This window comes from Macaca mulatta, chromosome 18 (genome assembly GCF_049350105.2).
Source record: "Macaca mulatta isolate MMU2019108-1 chromosome 18, T2T-MMU8v2.0, whole genome shotgun sequence".
NCBI lineage: Eukaryota > Metazoa > Chordata > Mammalia > Primates > Cercopithecidae > Macaca > Macaca mulatta.
In genome coordinates, this window is record NC_133423.1 from 23,848,116 (window position 1) to 23,860,088 (window position 11,973).

General features: G+C 47.0%; 1 protein-coding gene across 1 annotated transcript; it reads right to left on the reverse strand.

Annotated features, from left to right (window-relative positions):
- Positions 1-3,646: 3,646 nt before the first annotated feature.
- BOD1L2 (biorientation of chromosomes in cell division 1 like 2) lies at positions 3,647-7,614 on the reverse strand. Its single transcript, XM_001085117.5, has one exon. The coding sequence runs from the start codon at positions 7,387-7,389 to the stop codon at positions 6,853-6,855; it is 537 nt and encodes a 178-aa protein (XP_001085117.2). The 5' UTR covers positions 7,390-7,614; the 3' UTR covers positions 3,647-6,852.
- Positions 7,615-11,973: the final 4,359 nt, after the last annotated feature.

The following is an 11,973-nucleotide window of genomic DNA, read 5'->3' on the forward strand; positions in this document are numbered from 1 at the left end:
GGCAGGAGCCTCGGCCAGGCCCCGGAGCGGCTCTGAAGTGCTGTGAGGCCCCCTGACACTTCCTTTCCCTTTCCAAGGTGTTCTCATGACAGCTGCTACCTGGCGTCCGCAGGGCTGGAGCAACTGCCTGTACAAGGTGGTGACCTTCTAAATCCACATCCGTTAATGAACCTGGCTGGCCCTGGGAGCCCCGGAGGCTGCACCCTCTGCGGTGGCTTCTGCCAAATTCCTCTTGTTGTTTTTGATTCTCTTCTTCCTCCTCCTCCCCCTTCCCATTATGCCTGACATTTCTAAGGCCAAGTTTTGTTACAAGCAATTAGCCTGTGTCAGGGATCTGGGGAGAAGGGCTGCGTGCCAAGAACCGGCTGAGGTAGGAAGCGTGAGAGTGGGGAGGGCTGCCTGGAAGCCCGCTACCCAAAGGGCCCCTGCGTGGTTGCCCTGCACAGACCACCTCTTCCTGCACTGACAGTGGGGACGGGCCCCTCAAGAGGTGAGCCATGGGTACAGGAGTCCCAAGTGAGAAGCCACCGTTCTCTACTCTGGAGCCCTCCTCCTGCTTTTCATCTAAAAATTTATCCTCCCAACCTGAACTTCTCAGACCCTGGATGGGCCCAAAAGCCAGAGATCATGGCCTATTTCCAATCCTTAAAAAGGGAAAAAGAAACATATTTATCCACAATAAGCTGTATAGGCTAAGCCCCAAAAGTATTTTTAACTTTGCCTGGAATTATTTGCTCACTCACTACAGCTGTCTAGACACTCAGGTTGTCTGTTTGGTATGCTGATGAATAAAAACAATGAAATAGAGTATTTCAGAATCAATGCATTCTCTGGGGTAGACATTCTTACATGGAGGGTGGTATTTTGTGGGCGCCACAAGGGAGGAGGGAGAGGTGCCGAGTCCACTGACCATCCAGTATCTCCTTCCTCAACACAGCCTCTGGTGCTTCCTGATCCCCCAGCACCTGACTAGCCTCCATCCTCTGGCCTCTCAAGAGGACATACAGCCATTACAATCCACACACTGGTTGATCTCATCCCTTCAGTGTCAGGATATAATGAACTAACTCAAGGAATCAACATGAGCTCCTAAAAGAGGGCCCAAGGGCTCACCGAGCCCTTCCAGGTCACAATAGGGGATTTCAGAAGTCAAATCTTAAAACTGTTGCCTTCTTTGTTGGGGGGACCATAGGTGAGCATTTCAGGAGGATGACGAAACTGAGGCCCAGGAGGCTACGTTGGCAGCCAAAGGTCCCAGGCAGGTTATGTAGATGGCTGTGACCAGAACCACGGTCTCTAGCTTCCCAGCACAGGGCTCTTCCCACGTTGAGGATACCACTGACTCTCTGCCATTCATATTCGGCCCATGTTCCATCTACAGTCCAAGACGCGAATATAAAAAGAGGATCTGTGCAACAGCACCACAATCCAGAAACCTAGAAATAATCTGTTTCCATCCTGAAGCAAATCGTGTTTTCACAAACTCATTCACAGACCAGCTACTAGCTTCCCAGACAACAGGAGGCTGCCTGCCTTGAGAGATCAAGGACCAGGGAGGAATGAAGGAGAAGAGTGGGCAAGGGAGAGAAAAATCTTAGTGGAAGCTGAGGGCAAAGAGAGCTAAGCTGCAACTACTGTGCATATTAAATCACTGGAACTCTTCGTGCGAGGCATTTCTTTCTCCCTAGTTGGGTGGGGTTTCAGAGATGCTCTACAGAGTCTGTCCTGGCTTGCCTTGGGGAGGGCTATGAGTGTTGTCTGAGAGTAGAGAGTGTTGGGTAACTGACTTCCATGCCCATACTTTATAGGTTGCCAACCCCTTCCCATCTCAGCCCATGGCACTCCTGATACCTCCCAGAGATCTTCCCACCTCTCTTCTCATACCACTTCTAATAATATTGCTTTCCTTTTCTTGGTCTCTTCTTATTTAGGTCAGATCAGCTGTGTTCATGCACAGCCACAGCTGGTGGTTACCAGACCATGCAATGGTGCTCCAGTTCAAAAGCTCTGCTGTGGAAAGTGGGGAAAATTCCTCTTCCATGTTGTCCAACATAGAAGGGATGTGATTGTTCCCCATTTTTGGCACTTGTTCAATATTTTTGAGGTAGGATGGTTTTTATGACCAGGATTTAAAAAAACAATTTAGAGGGAGCAGCAAGAAATATGCAACTGAAACATTACTGAGCGGGCACCTCTTCAATGGGCACTCACCAGTCAGCAACACAAGCTCCTCCCACATGGGCTCCAGCTGGACCACACACCACCGCCCCTCGGTCTAGTGAGACCCCCATTGAATGACATTCATTTTCCCAGTCATAGAGCCTGCCCCTTATACCCATAGCTGCCCACAACCAATGGTGGAGCTAAAGCTCCAATCTGAATAGAACCCCATTTTCCCTCTTCTGATTCTGTGATTTTGAGTCACACCAAAGAATGGGGAAGAGAAAGAATGTGTTTAACCATCAGGCTTCATAGAAATACTGCCCAAATCTGCTGTCCCCACTCATTGTTGGTGCATTCACTGGAGGGGCAAAGAAGAGGAGAGGCTAGTGCAGTGATTTAGACCTGCTGGCTGTTCATAATTATCTGTGAATTGGCAGTAGGGGTGGGAAGAGTACCCAAGAAATGAAAACTGAAATTCCGAAGACTGAGTAGATGGAAAAAGAAACCAGGTAAAATTATCTTCCTTCTCCTCTCTTCCTGCCAAACAAAACAAAACAAAAATGGGTAATTAATCAACATCACCTATTGTGTTTCATAAGAATCTGGAAAACAGCCAGTTCCAGGAAGTGGAGACGGAATAGATGCAGAGGGAAGAGGTTCTCGGTCTCTGGGCAGTGCCCACTACACAGTAGTTCTCAAGGTGTGGTTCCCTGGTGCAGCAGCACCAGCATCACTGGGAACTTCGTTAGAAATGCAGAGTCTCAGGCCTCACCCCAGACCCACTGCATCAGAAACTAGGAGTGGGGCCAGTAATGTGTATTTCAATCAGAACCACCCTCTGGTTAACCCTGATGCTCACTCAAGTTTGAGAAGCCCTCAACCTCAGGTGCACCCTGGTTTCCTGCATTGGGAACCATTTAAATCAGAGTGTGAAGGTTCTCCAACCACTTGCTCCCTGCCGCCAGCCACTCCTGCCATTCCCATCCCTCTCTCCTGCGCCTTTCCTTGGCCTTGCCTTTTGGGGGCACCATCCCAGCTTGGCCTATCCTTTCTTTCCAGGTGCTACTCAAATCTCTTCTCTTCAAAGACCCCTGAGACACTTCAGTCCTAGGAAGCACTCCCTGCTATGAAGCCACATGTATTCACATCTGTAACTCTCATTCTATACTGGCCTGCCTATCTTAGATTCTGATTTTCCCAAGCCTAGAAGTGCCTTGGGTGCAGGGTCCTCGTCCTCAAAGTTGCCAGGAGGTGGGCCCAGAAATCATTTCCTGCAAAGGAGATCCCAGAGCACGTGTATAAATCAAAAAGGAAGACTGGGAGGGGAGCAGGCCTCCCAGTCTCTGCAGATTGTCCTGCTGGCACATGGCCCATAGGCAGGCCCTCCCCTGCAGGCCCCGCATGTTATTCCCCACGTGGATTAGAGGCTGAACACAAACAGAATACAAAAGACAAAAGACAGGGAGCAGCGTTGCTGTCAGAGTCTATAAAAGTCTTGGAAGTGACAGCCGAGCTCTTGCCTGCTGCTGCTGCCCTGAAATCCAGAAAGAATCAATTTCAGACCCAGGGCCAAATGGTGCCCCAGGGGGCGTGCCTGTGACAGGTGCTGACTCCGCCCAGACCCCAGGACCCACCCAGCCCGGATATCAGAGTGGGGGAGGAACAAGGGGGAATGGAAGAGTCGCCCTACAGCATAAAAAGGAAACACGCACATCTCTCTGTCTCTTTTTCAGTCTCTCTGCCTCTGTTTCTCTGTCTCTGTCTCTGTTTCTCTGTCTCTGTTTGTCTATATCTTTGTCTCTGTCTCCCTCCCTCCCTTTTTCTCTGTTTCTTCTTTGTCTCTGTATTTCTGTTTCTCTGCCTCTTTCCCTCTGTCTGTCTCACTCTATCTCACTGGCGTCTACTGCTGTATTCCTTCTCTGAAACTCTCTTTACTCATTATTAGGATTACAACGAAAATCATTTTCTTTCTTGCTTCATGAAACTAAACTGTGACCCTGGGGATAGTGACTGTGCCAACTACCCCTTTGGACTCCAAGTCTTCCCCAAACAGAGACATTTTCAATAAATACTTGTAGTTCATTGATAAGAATGTATAGAATTCCAGAAATTACATTTATTTATCCTTCTGGATTGCAAGAAAGGAATTATTTAGCAGGGGCCAGTGGGCATGCATGCATGCACGTAATGAGCTCTCTCAAGTCACAGTACAGTTTTTTTTTGTTGTTGTTTACACGTTTATTTTCAGAATACAGGAGTGTCCATCGTATGGGTTAGCATTTTCCATTTGCCAGACTCATGTGGTGGAAACGGGAAGCATTCAGGCTAGGGTTGGCAGATTTGGAGATTTGGCAAACTAAAGCATGGAGCACCAGTACATTTGAATTTCAAATAAACAACAAATAATTTTTTAATACAAGTATGTTTCGAATATTGCATGGTCTGTGCCCTAGGAGAGTATCTGTTGTTTCTCTGAAATTCATATTTACTGAGCATCCTGTATTTTATCTGGCAACCCTGTCTCAGGACAATTCAAGTAGAAAAGGGGAATAGAGAACTGGTAAAGGAAAAAAAAACTTTAAAAGTTGTATTACACTTTATTATGTTATTTTTTAAAAGAAGGAGAACAAACCCCAAACCAAAAATCACTTCCGCGACACATTTCTTAAAAGCAGAAATTAGGTTCCTTTTATGTTAGTGCAAAGATAGGTGCCAAGATGGGGTCTCAGATGGAGTGATTTTAAATCTCAGAAAGAGCTTAGCTGTTTTTGTAAAAAGGAAAGTTGGCAAGTGATTAGTGCCGATGTGGCCCAGCTGCTCTTTTGTACTTTGAAAGAAACAATTAAAATGGCTGGGACATTAAACTTTAAAGAGCTGGGATGTTCATATTCACAAGCTAATTTTAAAAAGAGGCTGGTACCTGTGAAAGGAAGGGACATTTTCAGAAAGGACATGGTCTTCTACCTTCTGGACTCTAAATTTTGAAGAATCATTTAAAATAGCTCAGAGGTAAATATTACAGATAAAATACCCCCAGGGATAAGAAAGCTCTTTCTTGCTTAGACATGTAGATACCAGACACAAAATTAACTTTTGCTCACTTTTTAGATGATAAATACTAGCATCTGAGAAATTAAATGTTGGAAAAGACAAATCCAGAACTGGTTTCTTTCTATAAATTGCTGAGCTCCTGTGATGTGCTAGGTCCTGGGGTTAAGGAATAGAAATGAACAAAGCAAATCCCTACCCTGGAGGAAGCTCACATTTAAGTGGAGATGACAGATCTGTAAGCAAAGACAGTTCACTGTGGTGAGGTGGTGTGGTTAAAAGCATGCTTAAAAAAGGTTAAAAGTGGCCCTGTGCTCAACACAGGCTCAGCCCCAGCCCCACCACTTACGCAGTGTCTGAGCTTTGGTGTCTACATCTGTAAATGGGAATAAAAATGGGAATAAAGATAGAATTTCTTCAATTAGATCACGAGGACTTACTATGGTAAGCAAAGTTAAGCGTTTAGTACACTGCCCGCCATACAGCAAGTGCTTTGTTAGACCTAGCTACTATTGTAAGTGTGGTCATCCCTTATGAGATCTATGGAAGCACAGAGGAAGGAGTCTGTCATTCCTGCTTAGACGGGGGTTGGGCATGATGTGTGGCTCCTCAGGGGCTGAGGCTTAAAGGAGGGTAGGAGTAGCTGAGGGCATTCCCTTCACAGTGAGCAGAGGGAACACAGGGTGTCCAGGATAGCCATGGGCATGGCGGTCATATGAGAAATGACAGTGTGTGGGGTAACAGAGGTGACCAGGGTCCCCATTATCATGGGCCTCATAAACCATGCCAGGTGTCTGACCTTCTGGAAATATCAGAAAACTGACGGAGCTTAAAGATGACAAGGACATAAATCTGCATTTCTTTTTTGTTGTTGCTGTTGAAAGATAAGCAATTTATTGACCATCCACTTTTCTAAAAAAACACAAATGTGAGAATAATATAAACACACTCAAGACTCACTAGCCCCTGCAAGACAGGAAGCAGCCTTGGACAGAGAGTCTGCAAATGAGTTTCCTTATACCTAATGTCTGAACTTCTCACTCATTCTAGGGTTTCATGTTTTGTTACCTCTTACAAAGGAAAGGAAACTGGCTAGAAGATTCATGTACAAGAAGGTCACAACTTTAAAGCTATTTGACGCTAATGTTGTGTACAATCTAGTTTGCAACTCTGAGAGACAATATCAAATAAATACTGTCAAATACTACTCCCAGTTAACCTTGACTGTCATTGTTCTTTGAAATTGTCTTTAGGATTGATTATGTCCTCTCGCTGTAGCTTTCGTTTATCCCAGAGCACAAACCCTAAAGTCTATGTGCAGTCTCCATGTCCAAGTATAGATGTCTGTTTCAGGACAACCCTGGGTTGCAGTAGTGTTTCCCTCTCTGTAGTGTGTGCTTGGTGTCACGCCCTTGGACAGGCTGGCCAAATGGCGGCGTAATGCAGGGGTCGATAGGGTCAACTCTCTCTCTGCCGAACTTGCTTCCCTTTCAATCTGGTCACTGCTCATGGTGTAGGTGGAAATCTTGAGCTCAGTGACGACCTTGGCCTATCTTTGGTCTGAAATTGCACTCTTATGTAACCGAATCCATTTCTTCACCCAAAATTAAATAGCGCTTTCAAAAGTTGTCAGCCATATTCTTAGGAAGTGTCCTGAGACGGAGCTGGAGGGTCCAGGCCTTCCGGCTCTGCAGGGAGTACTAGCACAGCCGCTTCTTTCTGGGCCACCAGGAATTCATGAATTGCTTGTTCTATGTGTGGCCTGAAGATGTGGTTTAGTTTTGGATTCACCACCTGAGAAATAATCCTGTCCACTCCAGCTTCCGACCTCTCTGGCTGAACCACACTCTGCCTCAGACCATCGCGCAGTTGGTTTTCGTTCACTGAAGGATTCCATTCCTGCTTGTCCAGATGTGCTGACACAAAATTATCCGCTTTCTGGCTCAGGCTGTGGTAAGCTGGCTTGGTGTCCTCGTCGGCCTGGCAGTCCCGGCGGAAGCTGTCAAAAAGGCCCCGGCTCTTGAGCTGCTCCAAGATGAGAGCGATGAGCTGAGGGTCGCCAGGGGGCAACAAGGCCGGGTTGATGGGACCGCCACCCCCGCGGGCCCGGGTTGCGCCCGTGGCCGCCCAGGCCGAGGCCTGGCCCGCACCGCCGCTGCCGCCGCCGCCGTCCGCCATGACTGCGCCCCGGGCCCACAGGAAGACGATTACAGCTTCTTCTCCCGGACAGAAGGCCCAGAGTGTGTAGAGGTGGCTAAGGGGGCGGTGAAGGAGGAGGGCCCCAAGGAGGCAGCGGCGGAGGTGATGGTGGCGGTGATGGCGGCGGGGACGGTGGTTGGGGCGGCCGCGGGGGAGGCCAGCTCCAGGCCGCGGAGGTTGCGGAAGACGAGGCAACAACCGCCTGCTGGATTCCAAGCGCGCCCCAGATGGCGTCACCGTTGACCTTTGCATTGTGAGGCAGGAACCGTAATCTGTATTTCTTAAAAGATCTCTAAGAGGGAGGTGGGAAACAAATGGGAGTGGGCAAGGGGGCAAACAGGGAGACAATTTCAGCAACCATTTCAATGCTCTACGAAGGAGATGGCGAGGAGTGAATGATCCTGGTGGCCTGGCAGGTGAAGAAGGTAACAGGGATACAAGAGATATTTAGGAGATAGACTCATCCCAGGGATTGGAGACCAACCGGGTGAGAGGCGAGGGAAAGGAGAGGGTCAAGGATGACCCCCAGGCTTCTCACTTGGGCAGGTGTATGGAGGTACCATTTGCTAAATGGAGAACAGGTATAGAGGTGAGGATGGGAGACGGGGACATGATCATGCATTCCATTTTTATTTACTAGTTTAAGATGGGTATGGGTTATTCAGGTGCAGACATCTGCCTATGAAGTCCAAAGAAACAAGGACTCGGGGCTGGGGAGAGACATCTATCTCACTGAAGATAGAGACTATAGGTGGCAATCACAATGGAGAACTTAGAAAAGATACAGGAAAACCTGGAGAGCCCATGAGGGGGACTGAGAACAACACTAAAAAGATGGAGGGAAAACTACAAGAGCCTTGGATCGTAAACTGCAAAAGGGCACATTTCATGAAGGCCATGGGTGAAATGCCACACTGTGTTCCACAAGGTGTCCATTGGCTTTGGTAGCCATTGATGAGCCTAGGGCGGAGGCGTCAGTTAGAGGGAGGTCATTTCAACAAGAGAACTGTATTGCAACCAAGAGCCACAAAAGGCAACCACATCCAGCGCCATCCAATAGAGAAGTGCAGGTGCACGGAAAGAACCTTCTAACAACATTTCAAAAGAAAAGCAGATCCCTGATTTCACCCCAACACTCACTTCCCTCGATTAAAATGCGCCTGAAATGTAGACACCAGATTGTTTTATAAGCCCTAGCATAACTTAGAGATAGTATATTTCGCACAGAAAGTTTACACAACAGACTCTGTCAATAACCTCACCCCATAGCTTCTAACACACAAGTACAGATGCCTCAGAGGGACATCATTCTGAATCTCATCCCACAGGAGACAGTGAAACTACCAAGACTTCACCATAGCAACCCCCCACCTGTGCTCCTCACCATCCCCATGATTAGCTGAACAAGTCGGTTCCATATTTTTTTAACTAATCAATTTTTATTGAGGAACTAGTTGATGTGGCCCTGTGCTAAGCTTTATGGAGCTTTCCATGTGCCCAGGCCAGTCTAACACTCAATAAATGTTTGCTGTGGCTGTTGTTTAAGATAGGCAACATGGTCAGCCTTTGAAAAGCTTACAATCTAGTTGGAGAGGGGAGATGTTGACAGAGAAAAACGTTCAGGACATATACAGGCTCCATGGGAACTTGGATGCAACAGGCACACCTAGCATAGTGTCTGGAACAAAAGACAGGCACCATTAATATTTGCAGAATGAAGACTGCACAGAAGAAAGGAGGGTGTCCCTGTCGTATGTTGGAGTTCACTGAATGGTAGGAGAATGTGGCAGATGGAAGAAGACTTTGCAGAAGTGCTAGAGACTGAACTGAGTCTTCATTTATCCCCTCACTGTGCACGAGCCCTTCAGATTGTGCAGGAGTTCTCTTAGAATGGAATCACCTATGTGGATCTGAGATGAGATCTATGGGTTTCTCCACTCACAGCCTCACCCACAGATGGACATTTACCTAAGCTTTTGAAAGTGATGATAATAACAATCCTACTGCAGTGTTCCATTCTGTGCTGAAAAATATCCACTGTCAAACACCTTTTCTCCACCTCCTCCAAAAGTCTTAAATAGGGTGCTGGCACGGTTTTTCTGAACAGCTGACTTGTATTATTTGTAATCATAGACATTAAGTTACCATAATTATCCCATCACCTTGGATCAGGGTGTAAGGCATAGGACAGTTCTCACCTCTCACTGAGGTTTCAAATCACTGCTCTCGGCTGCCTGGCAAACTAGAAGGCCACTAGAGTAACTTCTCTGACCTCTAGCTGACCTGCAGGGATCAATGAACAATTAATTACTATCATCCCGCTCCGGGAGAGATAGCACACTGCCATTTCTCAATTACAACTGGAAGTGCCCCTTGGCTGACAGCTGCCTGTCGGACAAGGCAAGCCCCATGCTGATTCAAACCAGTGCCTCCCACTGCAGCTACACACACGGATACACACAGGGACATGCCATATAACTCAGACCACATCCATTCCCCCACGACACTCACCCACAATCACACAGATCACACCATCTTCCCACTCGCTATTCCCACACCTGCAATCACGCTAGTGTCAGACTCTGAAATGTAGATACCAGAGTGTTCTATGACCCTTAGCATAATTCAGAGATTGTGTATTTCACTAAGAAAATATTACAGACTCTGTCAATAATCTCATATCATAGCTTCTAACATAGAAGTACAGATGCCTAGGAGGGACGACATTCTGAATCTTACCTGGCAAGAAACAGTTAATAGTGTTTATCAGTATCAATTTTCCTCATGTATTATGTGGGCACCTAGACCAGTATTGTTCAAGGGTAGGGATGACCCTTGCCTTTATGACTCAGGAAGACTTTGTCTTTGCTATACTTCTTGTGACTTTTCTACAGGTAAAACTTTTGGTGTTTTCCACCTTCATCTCTTCCTACATCTTTAGTGTCCCCTCCACCCCCATCCTAACCCTCTGTGTTCTGCTTCCTCCCCAGTCACCTTGACCACATCACCTATGCCTTTCCTAGCTCCTCCCCAAATACCAAAGCACCGTCTACATATTCACTCCTTTCCAGCCCCATTCTCTCCACTCCTGATAAATGAAAAACCTGGACTGATCAACTCAAACTGAAATGTTTCTGGCTGCTGACAGCTTCAGCTACCACTCCTAGAGTTAATCCTAAAATTCAAAAGAGTAAATATACTTGCAACCTCAGAGGCTCCAGTTCTGCTTGAAGGTGGGAGTGGGCTACTTTTGATCACAGAGGCTCAGAGAATCCTCATATCTCACTATGTGCATATGTTTCCTGCTTTATTTCTACAATCAATGATCTAAACACTGTTTATTCCATTGGAAAGATCCACAAATGCATTAGCCAAGACTTTTGGTTGCACACAACAGAAACCCAGCTTAAAAAAGGAGGGGGGATATATGGGCTCACTTAAAGACCCAAAGGTCTGTCTGGCTGAGGCATAGTGGGATCCAGGTACTGGAACACAATAATCAGAACTTGATCTCTGGTTTCCTCCTGACTGGCTCTCCTCCGAGACTGGATGTCTTAACAGGGCCCTCCGAGCAGCTGCAGGTGTGCGTCACCCAGAGTCAGCAACTGCCACCAATAGGAGAGCTGCTAGTTCTGAGGAAGAGAAATTCCAACAGAAGTTTCAAGATCATATCTCTTGGTCTACCTTGGATCAGTCCTCATCCTTGAACCAATCTCATTGGTCAGAGGCATGGAAGACTAAACTAGAGACAATTCCTCTCCTTTCCCAGCTCCTGACCTCTACTACCCAGGGCAGACTCAGCCTGTGGCCAGTCATGGCCCCTGCTGATAACTGTACAAGAACAAAAGCCTTTGCTAGCCCAAAGCTTGACTTAGGGAGCCAGTGACAATTTAGAGGAACTGTAAAACCATGGTTTCTGGGCCCTCATCAGCAAGCAAAACCACCTTAAATTAATCAGGTGTAGACTGTACTATCCTGATCAAACTACCGGGCATCTAGGAGGTGATCACAAATATCATAGTTATTAAAGGGACATGCTTATGACTCCACTGCTTACATTTCCACCTTGCCCCATGCCTAGAAGAGAGCAGTATTGGAATACACTTTTCCAGTCTCTCCCCCGACTGCCCCCATCGTGTGCTGCTTCAGCCAGAGGAAGAATGACTTATCTGCTTGGTGAGATCAGGGAGAGCCAGGCAAATCCAGTAGGCCACATTGGCCAAGAGCAGAATCCTTGAGTGGGACGTGGACATATCTTGCTGGTTCTCTTAGACCTGTCTGGCTTCATCTCCAACCACGAGGGAGGTCTGCTTCTCTTTAGCAGGAATGTAGTTGGATGTGTATGTTCAGACTGAAGAGCCACACGAAAGATCTTGCTACCCAGTTTTCCAGAGAGTCCTATGCTTTGCGTACTATAATTGACTCTTTGATCTCATTTAGCTCCTTAGTTGGCTAAAACCAAGAGGGGAGAAAGCAGGAGTAATTACCACTTCCACCCCTTCTAGCACAACAGTAGCAGCAGACGACAACGATGATGATGATGATGATGAAGGTGGTGGTGAT

What these genes read in the sequence shown, in the direction of transcription:
- BOD1L2 (XM_001085117.5), bottom strand. Translation starts at nt 7,389, where the DNA reads ATGGCGGACGGCGGCGGCGGCAGCGGCGGTGCGGGCCAGGCCTCGGCC.